The 25,754-nt window shown below is 35.8% G+C and overlaps 1 protein-coding gene across 2 annotated transcripts in view; it reads right to left on the bottom strand.

Moving 5' to 3' along the window:
* The window catches only part of CHD1 (chromodomain helicase DNA binding protein 1), a 71,139-nt gene that overhangs the window by 5,483 nt on the left and 39,902 nt on the right, over nucleotides 1-25,754 (bottom strand). The window contains exons 18-35 of one of the 2 annotated variants that reach the window (XM_062212361.1): nucleotides 22,293-22,364; nucleotides 21,207-21,356; nucleotides 20,762-20,910; nucleotides 20,311-20,407; nucleotides 20,124-20,219; nucleotides 18,200-18,376; nucleotides 16,980-17,140; nucleotides 15,655-15,696; nucleotides 14,001-14,131; nucleotides 13,552-13,690; nucleotides 13,237-13,387; nucleotides 12,383-12,502; nucleotides 11,169-11,297; nucleotides 10,406-10,669; nucleotides 9,920-10,060; nucleotides 5,364-5,542; nucleotides 926-1,022; nucleotides 237-288 (exon numbers count right to left, since the gene is read on the bottom strand). In XM_062212361.1, the coding sequence (XP_062068345.1) occupies nucleotides 237-288; nucleotides 926-1,022; nucleotides 5,364-5,542; nucleotides 9,920-10,060; nucleotides 10,406-10,669; nucleotides 11,169-11,297; nucleotides 12,383-12,502; nucleotides 13,237-13,387; nucleotides 13,552-13,690; nucleotides 14,001-14,131; nucleotides 15,655-15,696; nucleotides 16,980-17,140; nucleotides 18,200-18,376; nucleotides 20,124-20,219; nucleotides 20,311-20,407; nucleotides 20,762-20,910; nucleotides 21,207-21,356; nucleotides 22,293-22,364 (2,347 nt within the window). The remainder of the gene's footprint in view (nucleotides 1-236; nucleotides 289-925; nucleotides 1,023-5,363; nucleotides 5,543-9,919; nucleotides 10,061-10,405; nucleotides 10,670-11,168; nucleotides 11,298-12,382; nucleotides 12,503-13,236; nucleotides 13,388-13,551; nucleotides 13,691-14,000; nucleotides 14,132-15,654; nucleotides 15,697-16,979; nucleotides 17,141-18,199; nucleotides 18,377-20,123; nucleotides 20,220-20,310; nucleotides 20,408-20,761; nucleotides 20,911-21,206; nucleotides 21,357-22,292; nucleotides 22,365-25,754) is intronic. The other variant, XM_062212362.1, reaches the window with a different exon arrangement.

Genomic DNA, 25,754 nt, shown 5'->3' with positions numbered 1-25,754 from the left:
GCCCTGGCTGTTAGGGTCATTTAGGGAGTGAACCAATGAATGGAAGCTCTCTGTTTCTCTCTCACTCCACAGGCTGCTTTTCAAATAAATAAATCTTAAAATTAAAATAAATAAATAAATAAATAAATAAATAATTTTTTTAATAATTATATTTATTTAAAACAAAACCCCCCCCCCCAAAAAAAAACAAATTTTAAATCTATTTTTCCAAAATAAAATTAATAAGGCTGACTTACCTGGATTTCTAATCACATGAGCATTCAGACTGCTATTCTGGTCATTGTTTTGCTACAACAAAAACACACATGTAAGAGTCTTTTATGACTTCAAATTCTCTTAAAAGACAGTAGGAAACAATTTGGAAATCCTGATAATGAACAAAAAGCTATCAAGAGTGTATATATGTAACATTTACAGATCTTTTAAAGTATAAAAGTATTTGTCCTATGACTTTACTCTTGCCATGTCATCTTCTGTGATAGTGCCTTTGTTTTTTCTTTTTAAATCTTCTATTACCTTGACACTTTGAGGAGTACCAGACAGGGATTTTGCAGAATATATGTCAGAAACTTTTGGCAATAATTGCACAGAAGTGACATGCTTCTGTCACTGTATCAGAAGGTTCACGTTGGTGACATCAACCTCGACTACATGTTTAACACATAGTGTCAAGAGTTCCTCCTATATAAACTTACTTATTCTCTTTGTACTTAAAAACACCATTATGCCAACACCCCATTTTCACATCCACTAATTTTAGTCTCTCTCTGTGGACCTTGTAATAATTACTACTGGTGTTCTAACAGTGAATCTTACATTTCGTTTACTTCTTCCTCATTTATTAACTGAATTCTTAATGCAGGAAAGAATGTCTCGTTTTTCATGACAACAAATTAAAGGAAAAAAATGTGATGCACAAATTTACCTGAGATTCTTGCCGCTTTTTAATAGCATGCTTATATAATTTATGTAATTTTCTTGCATCAAATTCAGTAAACTTAGACACAAAAATCCACAGGTTTCTACAAGAAAAATAGACAAATTAATCTGATGGGAAATGTTCAGTTTTTCATAGAATTCCTACTCCTTAAACAAAAACACACATACCCATATACATAGTCTTCTATGAATAAAGTCTAGATTAATTCTTGCATTTGTTTATTAAACCTTCATATATGGTAAGTCCAATGACACCATTTATACTTCTAAATCCATTTCACTTTATAATCCTTGATATGAAAAACAATAATCAACCCTAATTTGAAATGTACCAAAGAAATACAAACTAACAGGTCAACAGTAGATGCACAGATTTATACTATCCAAATTACCTATATGAGGAACAGGTATGTTAATAGAATAGAAATAGCATAAACTGACATGGATCAAATTTGAAAATACTGGTTCTAAATAATGTAACAAAAAGTAACTGTTGGGGTTGGCATTATGGAGAAGTGGATTAAGCTGCTGCCTGTGACGAGAAAGTGCCAGTTCAAATCTCAGTTACTCTGCTTCTGATCCAATTTCCAGGTATTGTGCCTGGGAAAGAAGGGAAAATGGCCCAAGTGCTTGGGCTCTCCCACTCAGGAGGGAGACCTGGATGAAGTTTCTGGCTCCTGGCTTTGGCCTGGCCCAGAACTGGCTGTTGTAGTCATTTGGGAAGTAAGCCAGTGGATGGTAGATCTCTGTTTCTCACTCTGTCACTCTGTATTTCAAATACATAAATAAATCTTAAAAAAAAAATTGTTATTTATAATAGTGAATTAATGGTGATGAGAGTAACATGACCAGACACTATAAACCAGGCAGAGTATGGTGACTGTAAGGCTCTCTTCCCATCCAAAGGCATCATTTGTAATTAATCACAGATTGTATTTTATTGTATTGTATATAGAGCAAATCAAACTGTATACCTTAAATTTATACAATTTTTAGGTGCCGAATATACCTCAAAAATTATTGTGTTATCCTAGTGGTCATTAGAACACGGATATAAACCGTAGGTCTAATAGTTAAAATCAAACTTGGTTGAGAGAATAAACTGATGCCTGACTGAATTGAAATCTACAGCAGTGAAAAACCTATCCAGCCTTTAAATAAATTTGAGCATCTCTACATAACCACATTTTGCAATCACCTCAGGTGTAATAAGGAAATTAATTAATCAGCTACATTTTTGTTCATAAAATTCTTTTAAAACATGCTTTTTCTTCTAGAAAAACCTAGTCAGGTTAGGTTCTGAACCCAATTATATAACCTGCATAACTACCTGATCTTGGGCAAAGAGTCAGAACCTCTAAGTTCAGATCCCAAGTGCCTCCTTTGTCACACTCGGGTCCCAGCCCTACAGAGCTTTTCACCTCAGTCCATGTCTCCTTCTGTACAATGGAAGTAGTAATTACTGTTCAGATTTCATAAATGTAATGCTTTAAAAGGATGAGTCAGAATGAGATATATGAATGCAGTGATACACAAATGGCAGAAAAATAAATACTCTAAAGACTTATTTTGACCTCCACTTGATTACAAAAAAATAGAGAAAAACATGTATGATCAACAAATAAAGTAAAAATATTCTTAATGGCAATTGTTATAAAATTACAGGTCAGTTCTCCGCCTTCACAATTACTGGCGGGGTCATAGAATAAGTAACTGTTCCTGAGGCTGAGGGTAGGGGTCAGATCTTCACATCGTAACTATCAGGTACTCTTGTTTCTGCATTTCATCCTCAAAATCTTTTTCCAAGACAGCACTGTGACCAATGCAAAAGCTAATTTACTTTCTGAGATCTTTCTGTCCCACCTTCCCTTTTCAAGGAAATTTGGTATAACCAGAGACAGTGGCAACAGTAATGAATACCAAGGAATGTGAAATCAAGGCAGAGAAGTAAAGATGGGGACAAAAAGATAATGTCCAATGAAGTAAACAAAAGTGAGATCAGAGCAGGTCATGGAAGTGAAAGTGACAAAATATGACCAAAAAATGAAATTCTTTGACTATTGGTCTCTTTTTTTCCAAAGGCTGTATATAATGTCTTTCCTAATAATTAATAAAGTCTGAAATAATATCTATTTGTATTAATCACAGTGTAATTTCAAGGCTCCTACTTCTAATCTAGAATGCAGGTAAAGCAGAAACCCTGCCTCTTAATAAACTGAATCCTAATTACAAGTTTTAAAAACTGATATGTAGTACACAGGTATTTTCTCTGTGTTTTTCCAAAACTGATAACTATGTAGGCCAGGTTATTTCAATAAGGACTGGTTAGATTTTTAAATTTCATAGTATAGTAAGATGTAAACTATAGAAGCCAAAAGGGTGGGCATTTAGTTTAGCAGTTCAGATGTTCATATCCCACACCAGAGCACCTAGGTCCAATACCCAGCTCTAGCTCCTGACTCTAGTTTCCTGCTAATGCAAGCCTTGGGAGAGAGTAGTGAAGTTCAAGAAATTGGGTTCCTGCCACCCATGTGGGAGATCTTGTGTTCCTGGGTTCTGGCTCCAGCCCTGGTCATTAGGGGCATCTGGGGAGTAAATTAATGGATGAGGGTTTTCTCTCTGTTTCTGAAATACATTTAAAATATAAAACTATTTAAAGGCAGATATCAAACATTTTTACATTAATAAGGTAGTAACAAAAATTCCAATACAATGCTTTAAAAATTAGCTAAATTTATCTGTAGAAATAACATGCCACATTTCCATTTTCCTAACTTTATCATATAGAAGCAATAGTTCAGAGTATTGGCTAGGAGCCAGTGACAGAGATTTACTATTGGATCCTGAACATAAAAAGATGGAAAAGTCAACTACATTCTCATTTAAGCCTAATATATAAAGGTACTTCACAAAGTTCATGGAAAATAGAATTAAAATGTTTGAAATTCATTCACAGTATTTTCATTATATGTATTTTCCATGAAATATTTAAGGCCTCTCACATATGAATGAACTTTATTGCATTGCTGCTCTATGGGTCCATGCTTCAGGTATCACCCTGTAAGTTCAAACAGCTTGAAAGGGTAGAATAATTTTGTTTTATGTTTCCTGTTTAAAGAAATGCATTGAAACTCTAGAATATATGTTCCAACCATAAATAAAAGATTAAGCCAGATAACCATGAATGCTGTACTTTAGGATTATTGCCTCTACTTCCTCACAACATAAACATATGCAATGTTGAAAAATATGTAGTACTGGGGCCAGTGCTGTGGCGCAGCAGGTTAAAGCCCTGGCCTGAAGCGCCGGCATCCCATATGGGCACCGGTTCTAGTCCCCGCTGCTCCTCTTCCAATCCAGCTTTCTGCTATGGCCTGGGAAAGCAGTAGAAGATGGCCCAAGTTCTTGGGCCCCTGCACCCGTGAGGGAGACACAGAAGAAGCTCCTGGCTTCAGATCAGCACAGCCCCAGGCATTGTGGCCATGTGGAAGTGAATCAGCGGATGGAAGACCTCTGTCTCTGTCTCTACCTCTCTTTGTAACTCCTTCAAATAAATAAAATAAATCTTTAAAAAAAATAGTTAGTATTTTATAGTATATAAATGGCCTGAGTGATAGATACTACCATTTGAGAGAACATTGGGGGCTCACAGATATTGGTAATTTTTCAAGGTTACAAAGTAAAAACGTAGCCAAGATGGGGACTGGGAGCATCCTGTGTTGTCAACTGCTATGATCATATTATGGTGCATGCATGACGTCAGGCAATTAATATTGCCCATGCATGGCTTTATTTTCTCTAAATATGAGAACTCACTATTTACTTGCATACAAAAAGCCTAGTGATCTTGGCTCAACCTCCTAGTCCCTTTTGAAGTCAACGAGGACAGGACTTTTTTTAAACATCAATCTGATCAATATCACTCCTCCATATAAATGTCCTTATATCATTCCTTTTGTTGTGTAATTGCACTGCCTATAGCAAAGAAGAGACTAATTAACAGTGTTGTTATTACTTCTAAAGTGAAAGAAAACAGAAGTCTGCATTTCACATTGACCGTAGATGTTTATTTTTATGACTTTATACTAATCAACTGTTGCATTTAACAACAAATTTTCCACAGTGCTCCAATTTCTAAAGATAATATTGAGAGTGATATGGTAAACTTCAAAGACCTTTTAAAACAAAGTACAATTTATATTTCAATGAAACAGCTTCTAATATTCTCTATTTAAAGGCATAGATGCCATCTGTAGCTTATCAGGATTGAGTATTTATGAATAAAAGGATGTAAACAAAAAATGCAATCATCCTCAGATTACCTGTTTACACATTGTTTTGTTATCTAAACTTCAAAAGCAAAAACCTGCTGCATCAAAGATTATTACATAATTTAACACTTCCTGAAAAGCATTATCACTTACTTTCTCCACTGCTTAATCTGTTCAGGATTTGTATACTCTTTCAGACATTCCGTTATATGGTCTCCAATTTTTATTAAGCATTGTCTAGTATGTTCCAGTTGTTCTCTTTCTGAAAGGCCTTTCTCAGGCCTATCAAGTTGTTTCAAAGCTGCTTTGACAGGCCTCATTCTTTCTTTACACTTGAAGATGGGGAAATAAAACATATCCATGTATTAAAACAACTGATTTCAACAAGAACTACCTCTCTCTCTGATAGTCACATGAGCAAATACAGCACTGTGTGATAGAAAATAAAGAAATAAATATCATCTCATAGCTCTCATACTTGCATGAAGGGTTTTTCTTATTTGGGTATGCTTTAGGAAATCAAGGCTTTCACTATCACATAAAATCAGTCTTTGTGTAAGTAAAAGGTTTGGGTTTTACTTAGCACAGTATCCCTAAGCAGTTATAAATGCAGAATATGAAAAGAAAATAAAATATTTCAAAGTATAACTTAATACTCTATATGCAATATAATATAAAAATAAAGCATGTGGATCTACATAATAAAACCTTACACTAGTAAAGTTATTAAAATCAATATAGCTAGATGTATACACTGTCTATTCTTCATTTTGTCAGACAAAATATAAGGCGACTACCAATGAATTCTGTTAATCTCATGAGTGGTTCAAGAGTGGCTGACAGACAGTAGCCTTTCCATTGGCTTAATCACCCCTGGAATGATAGTACAAGAATGACATGTCAAAAATTGTATGATTCAATTTTACTGCAGTAATGAAAACTGTAAGTTTATACCAAAGTCAGAATAAAAACATTATTAAAAAGGCAAACTTTAGATAAACTTCATGAATGTAAAAACAAATTTAAATTCAAAATTATATCAACGATGAGCAAGGCAGTTTAGTTCCAGGAAGTAAAGACAGGTTGCTGGCGCCGTGGCTCAACAGGCTAATCCTCCGCCTTGCGGCACCGGCACACCGGGTTCTAGTCCCGGTTGGGGCGCCGGATTCTATCCCGGTTGCCCCCCTTTCAGGCCAGCTCTCTGCTATGGCCCGGGAAGGCAGTGGAGGATGGCCCAAGTGCTTGGGCCCTGCACCCCATAGGAGACCAGGATAAGCACCTGGCTCCTGCCTTCGGATCAGCGCGGTGCGCAGGCAGCAGCGCGCCATCCACTGGAGGGTGAACCGACGGCAAAGGAAGACCTTTCTCTCTGTCTTTCCCTCTCTCTCTCTCACTGTCCACTCTGCCTGTCAAAAAAAAGAAGAAAAAAAAAAAAAAAAAAAAGACGGGTTAACATCAGACAATTTTCTTTAGTTGGTCTACTATCATTTACCTTAAAAAGAAATCCTTGCACTACTGCTCTGAAGGACCACACTTATTATAATAAATTGTTACTTATTACTATAAATTGTTTACCATGTAGATTTGAGTCTTTAATTGTGTGGTTTTTTAAGATTTATTTACTTATTTGAAAGTTCTACAGATGGAAGAGAGAGAAAGAGAGAGAGGGAGAGAGAGAGAGAGAGAGAGAGAGGTCTTCCATCCACTGGTTCACTCCCCAAATGACCTCAACTGCCGGAGCTGAGAAGATCTGGAGCCAGGAGCCAGGAGCCTCCTCGGGGTCCTCCCATGCGGGTGCAGGGTCCCAAGGACTTGGGCCATCTTCTACTGCTTTCCCAGGCCAGAGCAGAGAGCTGGATCGGAAGTGGAGCAGCTGGGTCTTGAACTGGTGCCCATATGGGATGCCAGCACTGCAGGCACTGGCTTTACCTGCTACACCACAGCACTAACCCCTTTAATTGTGTTTTGACTTACTATTCTTGAGATCAATTAGAAAGTTTTCTACTTAATATTGGAATTATGTATTCCTAGTGATTAAACTAGATTTCAGCCAAACTTGATGTCTTACTTTTAAAAAAGGAAAATTATTTTTGGTGTTTTGTGCAGTGGTTATGATGCCACATCCCAGATCTGAGTGCCTGGGTTTGGTTCTACTTCCAATTCCAGCTTCCTGCTAATGTGCACCCCAGAAGCAGCAGGGTCCCAGACATCCATATGGGAGATCCATATTGAGTTCTAGGTTTCTGGTTTTGGCATGACACAACCTTGGCTGCTGTGGGCATTTGAAGAGTAAACCCCAAAGGTATGGAAGATCTTTCTTGGTCTCTCAAATAAAATGAAAATAAATTTAAAATTTCTTTAGGAAAAGTCTTTAATTTTCATAATAATTTAAGTATTATTCATAACCTTCTGTTTCTTGTTCAATTTGGTGGCTCATATTCTATTAGAAAATAATTTATTAATGCATGGAACTTGAGCATGTATTGTAATTACAGTATTGTTCTAGCCCCAGAAAACAGAACAGTAAATAAAACAGATCATGCCTTTACTAAACCTGAACTCTATAAAGACATCTAAAGTGCCTTAAGAAAGCATTCCAAGCAGAGGGAAGAATAAACACAATGTCCAGAAATGACACTTTTAAAGAACAATATGAATGCCAGTGAAACTGGAACCAAGTCAGTGCAAGTGGCAGAGATGACTGGAATTAACTATGTACCATACAATTTAGGCTAGTTAGCAAGTTTTTGAAATCTTGAATGAGATGGAAAGTCATCCAAGAGTTTTATGTCTAGAAGTAACATGGAATGACTTTATTTTCCTTACAACTCTGGTTGCTACATGGAGCAGGGGTCTCTGGCTTCAGCACAGCCTAGCCCTGGGTACTGAGGCCATTTGAGGAGTGAACCAGCAGATGGAAATCTCTCTCTAGTTTTCCTTCTCCTTCACTGTTCCTTTCAAATAAGTAAAGAAATCTTTGGAAAAAAAGACAAAAGTTATTTTACCCAATTCCATAATGGAGCAGGTAGAATAGGGGAAGCAGTTCAAGTGAAGAAAAAAAGGCAAGATACCATCAACTTCATTCCCACCCTATGCAGTATGACTTAAAAAATTAAAAGAGAACTGACAGGTAAGCTAGATTAGTATGAGGTTACTATAAACAGAAAGGTTAACCTTAAACAGGAGAGAAGGCATCTCAGCATGTGAACCTGAAGAGATTAAAAATGAAACTGAGACATTGCATGGCTCAAGTATATAACATGGGAAGATAGGTTCAGCAGCCATTTACTCTGAATGTCTCCTATACTCTCAGTCATTGGAAGGATCTCAATGGCCCAAACTGAGGAGAATAAGAAAACTGTGGTATGGATTTCCATGGAGAGCATGAAAAATACTTGAGGCTATATTATGACATGCCATGGCAGGCAATGAATAACTGGTCCATTACATCTACATTTTCTAGTCAGGGTGCAAAGGGATAAGGCTTAGTTGGGGATCTGGAATGCCATTGTGGGTCAAACACTAATGTAATTCTAGAAGCGGAAATTTTCCACCTAACATTTGAATAATACCTCTGATAAAATAAACTTTTTAACATTTGACTAAGGTACATTAATTGGTCAATCTGGTATAAAAATTCAGATTATAGAAATCATTAAAGAGAAATACAAAGATATATATTTCTTATATACTAACTATATAGATGCAATAAATTTCTATGTAAAAATATAAATGTTCCTTTCAGTTGTTTTCTGTAATGATATACTTCACAGTCTTTGTTTAAGTTCTGAAAATTCCATACCTGTCTCATATTACTCAGATTGTCTTCTTCTAAAATTATCACTCCTCAGTTCTGTTCCTAAACTGCATTTTTTACTCATTCAATCTGCTGTCATGTCTGTCCCCAGTAACAACAACTTTCTACCACAATTACTACCAATGTCTGCGCTTCCCTGATGGGAGCACTGTTCTGAAAACTTTACATATACCAACTCTTCAAAGCCAGTACTATCAAGCTCATACAAGCATACTACTTCCCCACACTGCCATCTCTCTATAAAGTTCCCCTCAAAACTTATAAGATAAATAACTTCATGCTTGAGACCACAGTGAGTTACTGATTATACTTAGTAAATAAACTCTCTGGAAAAGGGCAAAGAGAGGTTCTTTCTCATTTTCAGGCATGTAAAACTGATAGCATGTAGATCCAATATATTTTTAGACCAGTATCATTTGTGTGTCCCACAATAAAGTACAGAAACAATGTGTTTGTAAATATTCATAGTAATTTAACACTACAATTTTATGCCTACTCAATCTAGTAATACAACAGTGGAAATTTTTTACCCCCGACTTTTTAGAGGGAAAATTCCATTTTTTATTTTTATTGACTTTTCTACTAACACTGCCACTAAAAGACTGGAAAGTCTTTCAACATAAATAAGCAGCACTATTATTTATTTTATAGGTCCAGGAACTGTAAAGTTTAAAATCCTAAAGCTGGAGAAAAAAGGTTCACTCTCTAAGTACTACCTTAAACCCTTCTCCTTAAAAATTCTTTAAACCTTCTAAATGTAAATCTATTGTTTTTGTTATTATAGTATGATCAAATTCAAATACCTTACTAAACTAAAAACTCCAAAAGGTGAAATTGCAATTTAAATAAAATCTCCTATGCATTAATACTAATAATCAGAAAGTCTGCTTACAATACTGAATGTCTTCTGATCCAGTTCTTCTGATTCTTCAGATATAGGAACTGGTTCACCACTTGCAGTGATATGAACAGGAGCATCTGACAAAGATGATTTCTTAGATTTTTCCTTATTATCAGATTTAGATTCATTCAACTGAAGAGAAAGAAAACAAAACAAAAACTAAACAAGAACACAGGCAAAAAAATTAACATTGCCAGAAAACAATCACTGTCTCTATATTGTGAGTGCTTATCCTCACTGAATATTCTTGTTTACTTCCCAAATTTAGGGGAACCAAAGTTAAAACTATTCTGCAACTCTATCCTGAAGGCATAAACAAGAAGTGTTCAAACCTATTTCTCTCCTCTACTATACACCCATATGTAATTTTAAAGAGTTCAGTTGTTGAGGCTAATAGAAGCTGACGTGTAATTTAGTCTAAAATGTAAATATGCTGATTGTTTTTACTTTCTAAATTTTACATTGTGATTTGCATACCTTTTCTTCCTTTATGTCTTTTTCTTTCTGCATGGCTTCTTTTACTTTGTTTTCTCTTTTTTCTTTAAAATCTTTTTCCTTTATATCTTTCTTATCCTCTTTTTCTTTTATCTCCCTTTTAAGTTCTCTTTTATTCTCCTTTTCTTTTGCTTCCCTCTTTTCTTCTGGTTCTTTCTTTATACATACATCTGGCTCAGGTTTTTCTTCACTGTCTCTTTCTGTTTTAATTTTTTTATTTGGATGTTTCACAGAAGTGATCTCATCCTGGAAAGTGCAAGTATGGCCAATGTATTATTACTAACCAAATTTTGACAAAGGCTACTTTTTTTTTTTTTTTCATGACTCTAGACTGCATGTATGTGGATTCTGAATGAGGTAGCCCAGAATCCCAATAATGATACATGCATTGTTCACCTTCTTACAAGCGAAGGTGAGGTCTCATTCAAACTTATAGTTAAAAGGAGATGGAAGCTCATTTATTTGGCAAATGTTTGAAAAGGAAGGACCCCTGCTCTGTACCTTGAGTGACATAACATCTATTGGAAGGGTAGAACTGTTTTCTAATACTACATTATGAACCATTAAATGCATGCACGCAAGCGCGCACACGCACATGCACACACACACACTCACTCATTCACAACTCTCAGTACCTAAAAGTAGAATTTCAGGCCTTTGTTCTAATTTTAAATGTAAATGATACAAAAATCAAGCCATGTTCCCCTTCCCTAGAAAAGTTTGCTGCTCTAAGGCATATTCTCACCTTATCATCATCTTCATCAGACTTTTCTGAGGGCAGGGGAGAAGAATCACTCTTTATTTCCTCTTTCACTTTTATAGATTTCATCGTTTTATTCTTCTTTGTGCTTACTTTTCTCTTCTTTGAACCTCCCTAAAAATAATTATTTTCATTTTAAACAACTCTCCAGATTTCATTTTCAATAACCTCATAAATAATAACTCTTAAGCTAGAAATCACAATCCTCCCCAAACCTTAGTCTGTTGGTATGAAACCACATTAACCTTATAAAGTCAATAAAGATGACATAACCTAAAGAGCCAAATACAGTATTACGGAGAAAAGTAAATATTAACATGATTATCTCTTTAAAAAGATTAGAGACAATTGAAAAGGGATTTTTTTCACCCTCCTAGGTTATTACCACCTTCGACTAAAATCAGTGGTACCAGAAATAGAATTAGAAATGATTTCTAATGCTACACTGGTGGTTACTGATGCTGTGGTCATATGTAAACTATTAAATGTAGCTTTAATTTTCCAATTACCTCCTGTTTGGCAGCTTTTCTCTGCTTTTTTGGAGTCACTACATAATCAAGTTCAGTGATCTTTGTCACTGTCCCTTAAGCTCTTCAATGCCTCCAAACACAGTAGTCTTCCTCTTACCCGGGATGGGGATGGTGGGGAGGGGTAGTGGGGGAAAAGGGATCCATCCCAAGATCCCCGGCGGATACAAAAACTTTGGATCGTACCAAATTCTATATACATAATATTTTTTCATATATGTGTGTATATGCATATACACCTACCTAAATCTATGATTAAATTTAATTTTTTAATTAGGTGTGGCAGGAAATCAATTATAAAAACAACATATTATAATAAAAGTTATAAATGTACTCTCTCTAAATATTTGTGTGTTCCTTTATTCTTTTGGAGGCAAACAAGTGCTAAGTGGTAGATTGTTTCAACCTCTTAAAAAACATTCTACATTCTGAAAAAGTTTCTTCTACTTCCTTTCCAATTACTAGAAAAAACAGGATCCTATTTTTCTGAAAGATATGTCTTCCCTGTTTTAATTAAATATATTATACTGAGGTAATTTAAAGCTAAATATTATCACATTTCAATAAAACCAATGAATTATGGAAAAACACACTTAGAAGCTCATATTAACTAAAGCCTGTTTATCCTACTGGGGGGAAAAAAACCTGTTATTGATCTGAATTTTAACTTACAACACCGGAAAGCCTCTGAGCTTTTTTTGCAAGATCTTTACTAAGTAATTTGATGAGGTAGTCTGCACGTGTCTGCAACTGTTTTGCTTGTGGTTTTTTATCAGGATCGTCAGGAAGAATCTAAAAAAAAAGGTAAGTAATTCTTTCAAGTTGTCTTTAGGAAAAAAAATTCTTATTTTAAAAAAAGTATGTATATGTACAGAAAATTCACTAACGCTGTTATAAAATACTTAAATATTTGGAGAAACAACTCTACGCAAAACTCCTTTTTAAAATACTATGCCATAGGCTAAGATTTAATTTCACCGGGAATTCTAAATATATATACCTCAATAGAACTGCTCATGTGATTATCTTTCAAAATAAAGACAAAGTATAAAATTTTATACCAAGATTGCTTTCAACTTTATAAAAGTATATTTAATATCCAGTGTTATACAATGTTACAGTATTGTTAAATTTCTTTCCTTTTTTTGGACTTGGGCCATTTGCCACTGCTTTCCCAGGCACATTAGCAGGTAGCTTGATCGGAAGTGGAGCAGCTGGTACTCAAACTGCTACCCATATGGGATGATGCCATTGCATGTGGCAGTTTAACCTGCAGTGTCACAGCACCAGGCCCTGAATTCTTTCATCAGTAAGTATATACATAATATAGTACAATGAAGAAAGAAACAGTCTCATGTTTTTCCATTTTAGGCAAAGAAAATTACTTAGCTATCAAATAGAATCAAATCACCAAAAATTCTAAACATTGCTTTTATATTTAAAAGAAAATTTAAATCTAAATGCAAAAATCCAATTAAGTGAAATTCAACATTAACAGTCAATAAAATCAAGTAATATGTAAGTACCTTGTGTGTTAGACTGAGGTCAGGATCCATTTTAATCATTTCCCAGCTTCCATATCCATATTCATAGATTCCAATTAACAAATTAGAATCATCTTCTTTTCCCCAGTCTATATCAAAATTAGCTGCCTTCGTGTGGCATGGGACAGTATACCTAGCATTAAAATTAATAACTACTGTCAAGTTTATAAGCTATTAAAAATAATTTTGAAGAACATATTTGCATCAGAACTTAAAAATACAAAACTTTATTCAAAACTAGCAATACCATAAGATACACTTAAATAAAAAAATTTTACAACAGAAAAAGTAACTCACTGCTTTCTTTCTTCTGGATCTGAAGGAATGGATTTGTGCAAAGGTATCAGTTCTTCTTCATGGGAGATGACTAGCTTTGCATTCACTTGAACTCCTGATATTCGGAATGTTGGACCCTTTACTTTTCCAAGTCTACCACCTTAAAAAACACACACACAAAAATGCATAAAGCATAATTCTGCAAAATAAAGTGGCACATGCTGTTTCTCCATTCATGTAAAGACAGTTCAACCAACAATAATTCCTGACACTATATCCCAGCCAGAATATAACAGAAGCCCCAAAGAATAGATTTTACTGCCTTCAAAAGTACAATTCTCTTTTTCATTGTCTATTACCCAGAATAGCTTTGCTTTCTTTTGTAAAGCAGTTTAAAATTCTAATTTGATAAGTGTGTTTTCAAACTTTCTTATTTATCTCTCTTTAAATCACTCTCATTTTGATGTTACCTGTTCGTTCTGTTCCTGAAGAACTATCCTTTAGAGCTTTAATGCAACCATTATGTACCAATTCTCCTAGTCGTCTAAGGTCTGTTTCTGACTTATCAACTAATTCAGCATCTCGCGCAATGGCATCTAATCTGTAACAAAAGAATAAATTTTCAGATACATTTGTTAAATGAAGTGGTGTCATTTAAAATATATGAAGTTTTTCCTGTATATCAAGATCTAATTGTCACACTACTGCATGCCTTATAAATTTTAGCTCACATGGTGGCATGAAATAAAAACCAGGATGATTTGGAAAAGAAACAGTTATAAATTCAAAGACAACAAAGTGATTGAATTCTTTATAGAACAAATTATATACTCCAAATCTGACAGTTATAGAACAATTCTGTAAAAGCAACTGATCAAATCCTAAGTGGTAAAGTTTTAGGAAAATTATAAATGAAAAGGACATGAATGAAGGCTATAATTTTTTAAACCACGTACCAAAGAGGATATGAATACTGATTAATGCTTAAGAATTTTCCATCAAAATAATACACAAGTATTTCACTATATTTTAAGCAAGTCATCTCAAAATAAAATGGAAAGTGAAAGGAATTTTTAAGAGAACAAAATTAAACTGAGTTTTTGCTAGTCTCTACCAGGGTTTTCTGGCAAGGGCCATCTGGATATTTGTATCATTTGCAGGACATACAAAATTATCAACTTAAAAATTAGCCTGCTATAGATTTATTGAATTTCAAGTCCCACCTGTGGTTGCCTTGGCAGTACCAGGCCAAATGATGTTGAGGGCTAGATATTTCCTCACTGCTGCATGAGTTGGCAATAGTAAGGATAAGGACTACTTAAATCACTAACAGCTGCAGGGATTAACAGGTAACTTCAAAAAAACCTATCTTGAAAACTTTAATTCTAATAATCTATAAATTTCCACACAGAATTGGCAATGAGAGACTATGTGAGCGCCTCTGTGGATAAATTCACTCATGCTACTTAACAAGCTGTTGATGGAAAATGAAAAAGATTGTGGAAAGTAACTTCTAGCTATAAAAATGCAATTCATTTATTTATTTATTTATTGACAGGCAGAGTTAGACAGTGAGAGAGAGAGAGAGACAGAGAGAAAGGTCTTCCTTCCATTGGTTCACTCCCCAAATGGCCCCTATGGTCAGTGTGCTGTGCTGATCCAAAGCCAGGAGCCAGGTGCTTCCTCCTGGTCTCCCATGCAGGTGCAGGGCCCAAGCACTGGGCCCATCCTCCACTGCCTTCCCGGGCCACAGCAGAGAGCTGGACTGGAAGAGGAGCAACCGGGACAGAATCCAGCGCCCCAACCAGGACTAGAGCATGGGGTGCCAGCGCCGCAGGCAGAGGATTAGCCAAGTGAGCTGCGGCACCGGCCAAAAAATGCAATTTAAACATGATTTATAAACAACTTCATTTACAGATAAGAATATTTCAGAGACTAGGAAGAATTAAAGATGGCACAAAAACATTTTTAAACATCAACCTAAAATTTTCTAGGTTAATTTTGTAAATGTCCAATAAAATCAAGTTTAACAAAAAGCAGCTGAACTGAACGGCAGTGTAAATAAATTAGGCTGACAGCATGTAACACATTCCATAATTCTATGAAAATGGTAAATATATTTACCTTTCCAAAGGGCCACCAAATTTCTTATAGCTCTTGATAAACCTAACAGAAAATAATTATTCGGTTTAAACGTATGCTTCACTATCCAAACAAAAAACAAAATAAAACAAAACAAAAAAGGAAGAAGCCAAACATATTTATAATGCATATAGAAAGAGAATATTTTGTTAGTACAAAAATTAATTCAATCCATTGTGACTAACAGAAAATGGATAAACTATCCTATAAATAAAAATGATTAACATACACCAAGTAAGTCATAGTATAAACCCAGAATATTTAGATACCAATATAAATAAAACAATAGAAGCTAAATTTTATTTTAGAAATTACTTTATTATTTTATGACAAAAAGAAGGTTCAAAGCTATCACAGGAAGTGTCTCTAGATATTGCACCTCCTCACATTCAAGTGCAGATAAATTTACTGAATGGCTGTAGTTCAGATGTGTAGTATTACCAATGGGAAATAAAATTTTTACTTAGGAATAAAACTATTTAAGTGACTGGTGGATGAGAAAAAATATCCAGGAAAAGTAGAAGTTGAAATGGTTTTTCAACTAAAGATAGAAAGTCCAGTAAATCAGATAGTAATAAAAACTGCCCTGAACAAAAACAATGTATTTAGTTTTCTGGCAGAAAAAATGAAGAAGAACGTTTTCCGTCAAGTCTATGGTTTAAAAGAAAACAGTTACAATGGAGTTGAAATAAACAACAAACTCTCAGAATACAAAAACAGATAACCTTTTTACAAATTTCACATGCAAATCTGTTACATAAACAAAATAAGCTGTTATCTCATTCCCTGAAAGAAATGCATATATATATATATAAACATAGGTTGAATGGAAGGTACAATTTATCTCGCATAGCCAATCTTATTTTAATTCCTACTTGGACATACCAGATATGCTTTTAACATGGTTACTTTCAAAAAGCAAATCATCACAGTCTTTAGAAAAATATAGAACTAAATTAATCTCAGAAAAAATTAATAAAGTTGAGCCATAAATGCAGTGTTAAATCTGACGTATCAAAATATTTTTTCATTATTCAAAAGGGTCATTATTCTGAACCATATTAATAAAACAAAAAGGTAGCATTCTAAATAGACTTACAAATAAATAACATGCAAAGATCTGATAAACTTGTTTTCTAAGAATTATAATGAATACTTAGAAGCAGAACCATTCGATTCTTCCTCAAATATCATACTTGCCTTTTTGAAGACCTTTGTCTTAATTTTGAAAATTATAGAATTTTTGTATTTTAACCTCATTCTTCAGTAAAATCAAACTGAAGTGAAATGGTTTTATATCATCTTACCGCCTAATTTCTGCGTCACTAAATCCTTTAATATTCTCCCGAGGGATAGTCCGAGGTCTTCCACGTTTCTTTGGCCTCTTCCTTTCTGAGACTGAGTCACTATCAGATCCGGAGTATCTTCTACTTCTGCTGCGTCTCCCTTCACTTCCATTGAAGCTAATCTGGGATTAGAGAGCAATAGCTTAAGTAAAGGTTTTTACATTAATAGTAAAGGATGGTCAGAATTTTAAAAAACAGTATTCTGTATGTCAGAATCATTTAATACATAAAATTAAAAGAGAAAAATAGGGTTAATAACACAAGGTTATTAAGACTTAATACTTAAAAACACACTTATGTACCAGTGTGAAAATAATCAGTCTATTTGACAAAACTGGAGGAAAGTTAATATTAAGAACACTTTCAGAAAGCCTACAGGTTGGGGCTAGTGCTGTGGCACTGGCATCCCATATGAATGCAGGTTTAGGCCGGTGCCGTGGCTTAACAGGCTAATCCTCCGCCTTGCGGCACCGGCACACCGGGTTCTAGTCCTGGTTGGGGCGCCGGATTCTATCCCGGTTGCCCCTTTTCCAGGCCAGCTCTCTGCTATGGCCCAAGTCCTTGGGTCCTGCACCCGCATGGGAGACCAGGAGAAGCACCTGGCTCCTGGCTTCGGATCAGCGTGATGTGCCGGCCACAGCGGCCACTGGAGGGTGAACCAGCGGCAAAAAGGAAGACTTTTCTCTCTGTCACTATCCACTCTGTCAAAAAAAAAAGAATGCAGGTTTGAGTCCCAGCTGCTCCTCTTCTGATCCAGCTCCCTGCAGAAGCCTGAGAAAGCAGTGGAAAATAGCCTAAGTGTGTGGGCCCCCACACCTGCATGGGAGACCAGGAAGAAGCTCCTGCTTCCTGGCTTCAGATCAGCCCAGCTTTGGCTGTTGTGGCCATTTGGGGAGTGAAGACCTCTCTCTGTCTCTCCCTCCCTCTCTCTCTGTAACTCTGCCTCTCAAATTAATAAAATTTATCAAGGCAACAGGTATGTTATTAAAAAAAAAAAGAAAGAAAAAGCCTATGGGTCAAAGAGAAGGTATAAGTGAACTAACTGGAAATGAAAGCACAACAAATTAAATCAAGGCTATTATAAGAAAACAAATCTATGGACCAATCTCTCTTATAAACCAAAAGAGCTGCCCGGGGTGAATATTTCTACATTACAGAGATTTTTTCAATTACAAAGTCACCTGTTTTGCACAATTTCTCATTCTTGGGAGCATATAAATTTCTTCAAGTTCCTTTTGTCTTTCCTCTTCTTCTAATCGTCTTCTTTGATCTTCTGGAATAATTTCTTCCCAGTTTTTTGAATTTCTTTCAGGTTCCAACTCAATGTCATCCTCATCCATATTTGAAAAATTGGCAACCTGATAAATCCCAGGTTTTTCACAGGGTAAGTATTGTCATTAAATTATGTATTTCCTTTAAGGACACAGTGGCATGCAAGAATGAAAATGAAACCCAAATATCCTCAGGACAATGAATACTAAAGGGCTTCAAAAAGTTCATGGTAAAATGGAAATTAAAGATAAGGCACATTTTCCATGAACAAAATTTTTAAGCTTGTGTTGATTATGTAGTAAATTAAATGTGACTAGCTAAACCTTCTAGGTTCATTTCTTATTAAAAGCAAAGATGAAACCAAATGACTTTTTACAATCTTTCTCCAGTAATGATTCTTTTACTCTGTGTCCCCCAAAACTGTCATTACAACAGAAGTAGAAGCAGTTAGCAGAACCAAAAAAGCAATTCATACTATTACATGATAACCTTCTACAACTCCCAGACCAGTTCATCAATTGCTAAGTGCTACAGAAGATTCTTATAGTAACAACAACTTTATTTGAAGAGCTTCTAACACAGAAAAGGAGCTCTGGGGACCTCAGATAAATGATTTAGGCTGTTTAAACCCTAGTTTCTTCATCTCTAAGTTAAAGGATAGTGATAGCACACTAACTTTTCTAAGGCTTAAAAAAGATGAACATCTGTGGAATTTAATATATAGAAAATACTCATTAAAAGGAAACTTAGTAGTGTAAGTTCACTAAAATTTACTGATATTGGGTGCAGACTGTGCTTATTCTTCACAAGGAACAGGGCTGAAAATAATGTTTATTCCCTCCTGTTACTTAAATGTGATTTGCCTTTTAGCCAGCTGTGTACAAGTATCAACTCAATGGTAAAAAACAACTTACATTCATGCTTACTCTAGTTATCAGTGAGTTATTTACAAATTATCAAATTTACAACAAATACTTAAGATATTGAGAAAAAGGTGTTAATTAAACCATAATTAGACGGAGTGTTGGTTCCAGGAACCATTACCTCACCAGGATTCCTGCAGTTTTCTTCTGTCTTATCTCCCTCCTTCAGGTCTTACCCTACACTACAGTGTCCTCTGCACAGCAGCTAGGGTAGTATATTAAAATCACAGAAGCTCTTAATCACCTCTGTGTCACTGGTATGTAGTATATTCAGAGTTCTCTGTAAATATTTGCTTAATGAACAAATGACATAAGTTGAAGGGATCCCTAAAATCCTCAGCTCAACAAATGGCTAATATATAGAGGAATCTGCTTCCTTAAACAAACTGTACTAAATTTACTCCGTGGTCAGCTGACATATACTGCTTTAGGATACCTTGCCAACTCTACAGCCCTCACCAAACCAGGAATATTTATAAGGATTGATAAATAGTAATCTGTTGCTTACGTTGTCTGGTACTTTGCTTACCTGTGATAATTCTTAAAACTTAATGTCAAAACATGTTCCAATAAAAAAGCCTTCAGTCATGGAAATCTAAGCAAGAGAGCATATCCACTCATTTATATAATTCAAATATTTGAGGACATGGTATTTGCTGAACAATATTCTAGGTGCTAATTAAGAAATAACAGCTGTCCTCACCCAAGTAAATGCCAACTGTTCCTAACTACTCAAATCAGAGTGGTGCTGTTTCGAACAAGCTAGGAAAGATCTTACAAAACACAGAAAATTTTAAGACAAAACCTGCCTTATTTATTATGCCTTTAAAAGATTTAATAAAACACTAGATGATAATAAACTCAATGTCTAAACTTATGTAATCATAAAGAAAAAGAAAAAGACACCTACCTTGAACTGGGAAAGTAATTCATCTCCTACGGTTAAAGGGCCTGGTTCATTTTCATGAGTTTCAGCCCTCTTCAAGATTTCATCTATATCCATTTCCTGTAATTAGAAGTAAACCTTTAAACATACTTGAAGCTTTCCTTCCTATCAAATAGACAACACAAACTGGAAGGGAAGTAATTTTTTTAACCTGGGGCTCTTGTTCTTCTCCTTCAGGTTCCTTGAAAAGTTCTTCAGCACCAAACTTTAAAATAGCTGATAACTCTTCTTTATTGAAAGGAGTAGAACTATAGACAGGAAAAAATAAGGATACTTAACAGTTAAACATGTAATGTTTGTATAGCACTTTTACTAATTACTGACACAGTCACAAGTGTAACAGTTACATGAAGGTAGTTATTTTAAACCTAAAGAACTTGAAGCACAGAAGTTAAAAGAATTTCCCCTTACAAATCTGTAGGGATGAAACCAGGTATTGAACATATGCCTTCTGACTAGAAATTAGTTCTGTCTTCAAAAACATAAAATTTCAAGAGTTAATACAGCACTTCAATGATCTACTTAAGATGTTGTAAGATTTCAGAATCAGAAAATGAGTTTAAGGTTATTCTAAAATGATACTTTTATAAAAAAGTAATCACCTTGATGGGGCAGAACCTGTGTGTAGTACTGTCTTCCCAGTTGTGTCCATTCTTTGAATCACAAGATGATCTAAAACCATCTTCTTTTTGGCCCTTTCAAGAATATCTTCTTCAACTGATCCCTTTGTAACTAGACGATATATATTCACCTGTAAAAATGTACATGAGGAAACAAATGGCAGTAAAAAGGATTTATTATTATTTTATTATAATTAATATTGTTAACCTAAAGTGCGTAAACATCAGTACATCAATGAGTTCATCTTTCATCAAGTTAATTGATGTCAAAAAATCAGAGTGACAATTTTAAAAATATGTAACAATATAATCAAAGATACAGAGAGGATTTTGAGTAAAACCTTCCTTCTTACATTATGGCTAGAATTTTTAGCTTACTTTAATTTTTAAAAAAATGCTGCAAAAGGCCATGAAAGTTAAAAAATACCTGTTTCTTTTGCCCAATTCGATGAGCTCTAGCCTGTGCCTGAAGATCATTTTGTGGGTTCCAATCAGAATCAAATATGACAACAGTATCAGCAGAGGCTAAATTAATCCCTAGACCTCCAGCTCTTGTGGAAAGCAAAAAACAGAAGTCCTGAAAGAATTATAAATACAAAATTTTTAAATCTTGTAAACTGAGCCTAAAAACCCAAACTGAAAATGGTTTCACAATTCATTTTCTGAATTTATCTAGTATTTTACAACCAAATGTGAAAGGCAGTTTCAAAAAATAACTAATATATAAATCCCTACAGCAAGACCAATTAACAAGATTACAAAATATAAATGTATATGGTAATAACAAATGCCAAAGTCAATACAGTACTTAATTCTGGTGAAAAAGGAATAGAATGTGAAAGCAATGAGGCTTCAGCTATCCATACATTTTATTTCTTCAAAAAAACGAAAGTCAGACACATACACACAAAAAAAACCCACTTCCAAATAAAAGTGGGTTAATTTATTTTGAAGCAATTTAACTGTTCCAAGCTGAAGTATGACAAGAAAAAGTGAACCTTCTCACATCTAACAAAACACTCTTAAAAATTTCATTTCCTGGCCGGCGCCGTGGCTCAACAGGCTAATCCTCCGCCTTGCGGCGCCGGCACACCGGGTTCTAGTCCCGGTCGGGGCACCGATCCTGTCCCGGTTGCCCCTCTTCCAGGCCAGCTCTCTGCTGTGGCCAGGGAGTGCAGTGGAGGATGGCCCAAGTGCTTGGGCCCTGCACCCCATGGGAGACCAGGAGAAGCACCTGGCTCCTGCCATCGGAACAGCGCGGTGCGCCGGCCGCAGCGCGCTACCGCGGCGGCCATTAGAGGGTGAACCAACGGCAAAGGAAGACCTTTCTCTCTGTCTCTCTCTCTCTCTCTCACTGTCCACTCTGCCTGTCAAAAGAAAAAAAAAAAAAAAAAAAAAAGAAAAATTTCATTTCCTAATAAAAACTGACTCTTTAAGCAACTATTTAAGTGATTAAACAAAACACAACTAACATATGACTAACAAACTATTTACAATTTTAAAGCAGTCATACCTCTGATCCCTCAGCATTAAAATGATCAAGAGCTTGTTTCCGCAGCTCCCCTTTTATTGATCCATCTAATCTCTAGAATAAAACACATTAAAGTACTACATATCAAAATGCTAAAAAGCAATTAAAATGAATCACAAAGTCAAGTATGAAAATGCAGTATGTACTTTGCCATCACTATCCGAGGAGGTGGATATTAGACTGTCAAATTATGCCTGGGCACTCTGCCTCTAGATTCTGTGCTCTCAACGCCTCAGACTGCTTCGCCTGAGAACACAGCCATCAGTCATCCTATTGTTTGGCCTGATACTCCATGTAAAATATATGTTAACAAGTACACAGCTATTTACAATCATCTGAAAAAAAGTTCCATGACAAGATATACTACTGTGTTATACATGTTCTCATATTTAATTTTGTGACAGTATGTGCTATATTATATATACTCTCAAACTTTATAAATTTATTTCAGACTTTAAAAATGACAGTGCAATCCTTTAAGCTGATTCCTAGATCCACAAACAGGTCATAGCCCATAATTAAGCTGAGTGTGGTGATTAGACCAAGAGCATTGTTATTGCCTGAGAACACAGAAATGGATATTACTGACCTCTACCCTCAGACCTACTGAATCAGAAACTAGGGAAGGAGTCCAGTGAAAGCCTTCCAGTTAGTTCTTATTAAGACTGATATTTATTGACTGATTAATTATTTGATAAACAAGAATTAGCAAAAGAGAAAGAATCTTTCAGCCACTAAATCACACCCCAATGGTCACAATGGCCAGGACTGGGCCAGGCCACAGCCAGGAGTTTCATTTGGATCTCCCATATAGGTGGCAGGTGCCCAAACACTTGGGCCATCTTCCATTGCATTCTCAGGCACATTGGCAAAGTAAAGCAGCTGGGACTCATGTGGGATGCCAGGCAGTGGCTTAACCCATGGCACAGCACTATCCCTGCTCCTGTTAGTTATGATATATGCAAACGTTTAAAAATCACCAATGTGAAACACTGTGACCTCTCTTTCCTATCCACACAGTGACATGGGCAAGTAAGTTTTCTGTCAGTTTCCTTCTCAGTAGAACAGATATGGTAAGTCTCCTCCATAATCTTTAGAAGACTCAGAGAGAGAAGGTAGGAAAACAGCATAGTGCCTGTTATTAATGGTGTCTTACTAAACATTAGATGCACTTTCACTTTAACTGATTATACACTGCAAATAACTTATTTATTATTATGATCCATGATTTCAAAGCTAGATTCAAAATTAATATTTTTGGGAGGTAGACATCTAGTCTAGTGGTTAAAATACTGGTTAGGAAGTCTGTGTACACTATTGCAGTGCCTAGGTTCTACTCCTAGTTCCAGCTTCTTGCAACAGGTGACAGCAACAGGTGGCAGCTGGTCCCTGCCACCCATGGGGAATATCTGGATTGGTTTCCCAGCTCTGGGCTTTGGCCTGGCCCAGGCTCAGCTGGTGCAGGTACCTGGAGAGTGGGTCAGAAGATCAATGCTGTCTCACTGCCTTTCAAATAAGTAATAACGTTTTTAAAAACTAGTATTTTAAGAGACTGTATGTCAAACTTAGCTTTGTTACTATATAAATCTCAAATCCAAAAATAATATAAAAAATACATCAAATAACTTATTCTCAGTAGTTTTGGCATAAGTGTACAATGTTCTTTTCCACTTAAACAAAAATTTCAATTAATAAAAACTTTAAGAACAGTCTTATGTCACTTATTGTGTCATGGCCTGAACCAAAATAAAGTTAGTCTCTGCAGGAAGTGATCCATGCACAAGAAGGGACCAGGGGCAGAGAACTGGTGCTCATAGGCACTTCTGTACTATATTTTGCTTTGATTATTTACACAAAACAATTTGTTTAAAAACAAACCAACACAAGCTAGGGGGAAGAAGAATAATGGAAGGATGAAGAGAACCTATAAGAGTACAGGATTTCTTTCTGATATGATGAAAATATTCTGAAATTGTGTTGATAAATGCAGAGATCTGTGATTATATTAAAAACTACTGAATGGTACACTTCAACCTGCTGTGCCACAGTGCCGGCTCCCTGAACTGTACACTTTAAATGGGTATGGTATGAGAATTACATCTTATTGGGGCCAGCACTGTGGCGCACTGGGTTAATCCTCTGCCTGCGGCGCCAGCATCCCATACGGGCACCGGTTCTAGTCCCGGCTACTCCTCTTCCAATCCAGCTCTCTGCTATGGCCTGGGAAAGCAGTAGAAGATGGCCTAAGTCCTTGGGCCCCTGCACCCACATGGGAGACCCAGAAGAAGCTCCTGGCTCCTGGCTTCAGATCAGCACAGCTCTGACTGTTGCGGCCATCTGGGGAGTGAACCAATAGATGGAAGACCTTTCTCTCTGTCTCTCCCTCTCACTGTCTGTAACTCTACCTCTCAAATAAATAAATAAAATCTTTAAAAAAAAATACCTGCTTATTTAAAAAAAAGAATTACATCTTATTAAGGCTGTTTTTAAAAACCTCAAATGATGGTACTCTTCCAGTTTTTCCCCTAAGAAAACTATATTATTTCAATATTCATATCACAAAACACCTGTCTTTCATAGCACTTACCAAGAGTTGTCATTTGTAATTACCTACTTAGTATCTGTCTCCCACACCAGACTGTAAACTCCAACAGAGCAGAAATTACATATTTTGAGTTTCATGATTACAATTTTATGACCGTTAAACTGCCTGCACTAAATATACATCATTCACTATCTGTAAATACTGAATGTTCACTAAGCTCCTGGCACAGTTCATAGAATTGCTGTAAGAATTAAATAAATCATAAGATGTAAAGCACTGAGAATAGTAACAGACTTCTAATATTAAATACTCATCAGTGTTGGTTTTAACTATAATGAATGAACTTTAATATATGCTTTGAATAGATGGAAGGAATACAAGCTTATCTTGACCACAAGCTTATCTTGATCACCTAATCTTTCCTGAAGTTCTCCAGTTAGTCAGCAAACTCTGCACCTGAGTGGCTACACAATCATCAGAACCCATAACAGTCCTGGTAGTATTCACAAAGACTGCTCATGACTCATAAATGATAAATGCCCTAAAGAGCACTCTGACCTCAGAATCAGCTCTTAAAGGCATTTGGACCTGGCAGAAAAGTCCATGAGAGCATTTCAGGCATGGAAAGCCAAGACACTGAGGCAAAAAGCGTGCTACATGAAAGATCTCTGTGAGTGAGGCTACAGTAGAAAGACGGGCCATCAAAGAAGGACGGGAGGAGAGAACCTGCACTTTGCTTGTGGCCCTGTCTAATGCTGACAGGAATTTGTGGACTCAAAAGGCTTCCATAGCCTTGGTAGCTGTTACAGCAGCTATTTATGATCACTGAAATCATAAATAAGAGTGTCAATTGTTAAATCACAACAAGAGTTACTGTGCACTTTACTCCCCATGTAGGA

The sequence above is a fragment of the Lepus europaeus genome, chromosome 15, assembly GCF_033115175.1.
Source record: "Lepus europaeus isolate LE1 chromosome 15, mLepTim1.pri, whole genome shotgun sequence".
NCBI classification, from domain to species: Eukaryota; Metazoa; Chordata; class Mammalia; order Lagomorpha; family Leporidae; genus Lepus; species Lepus europaeus.
The sequence above is the reverse complement of the archived record's forward strand: the minus strand, read 5'-3'. Positions and strand labels throughout refer to the sequence as shown.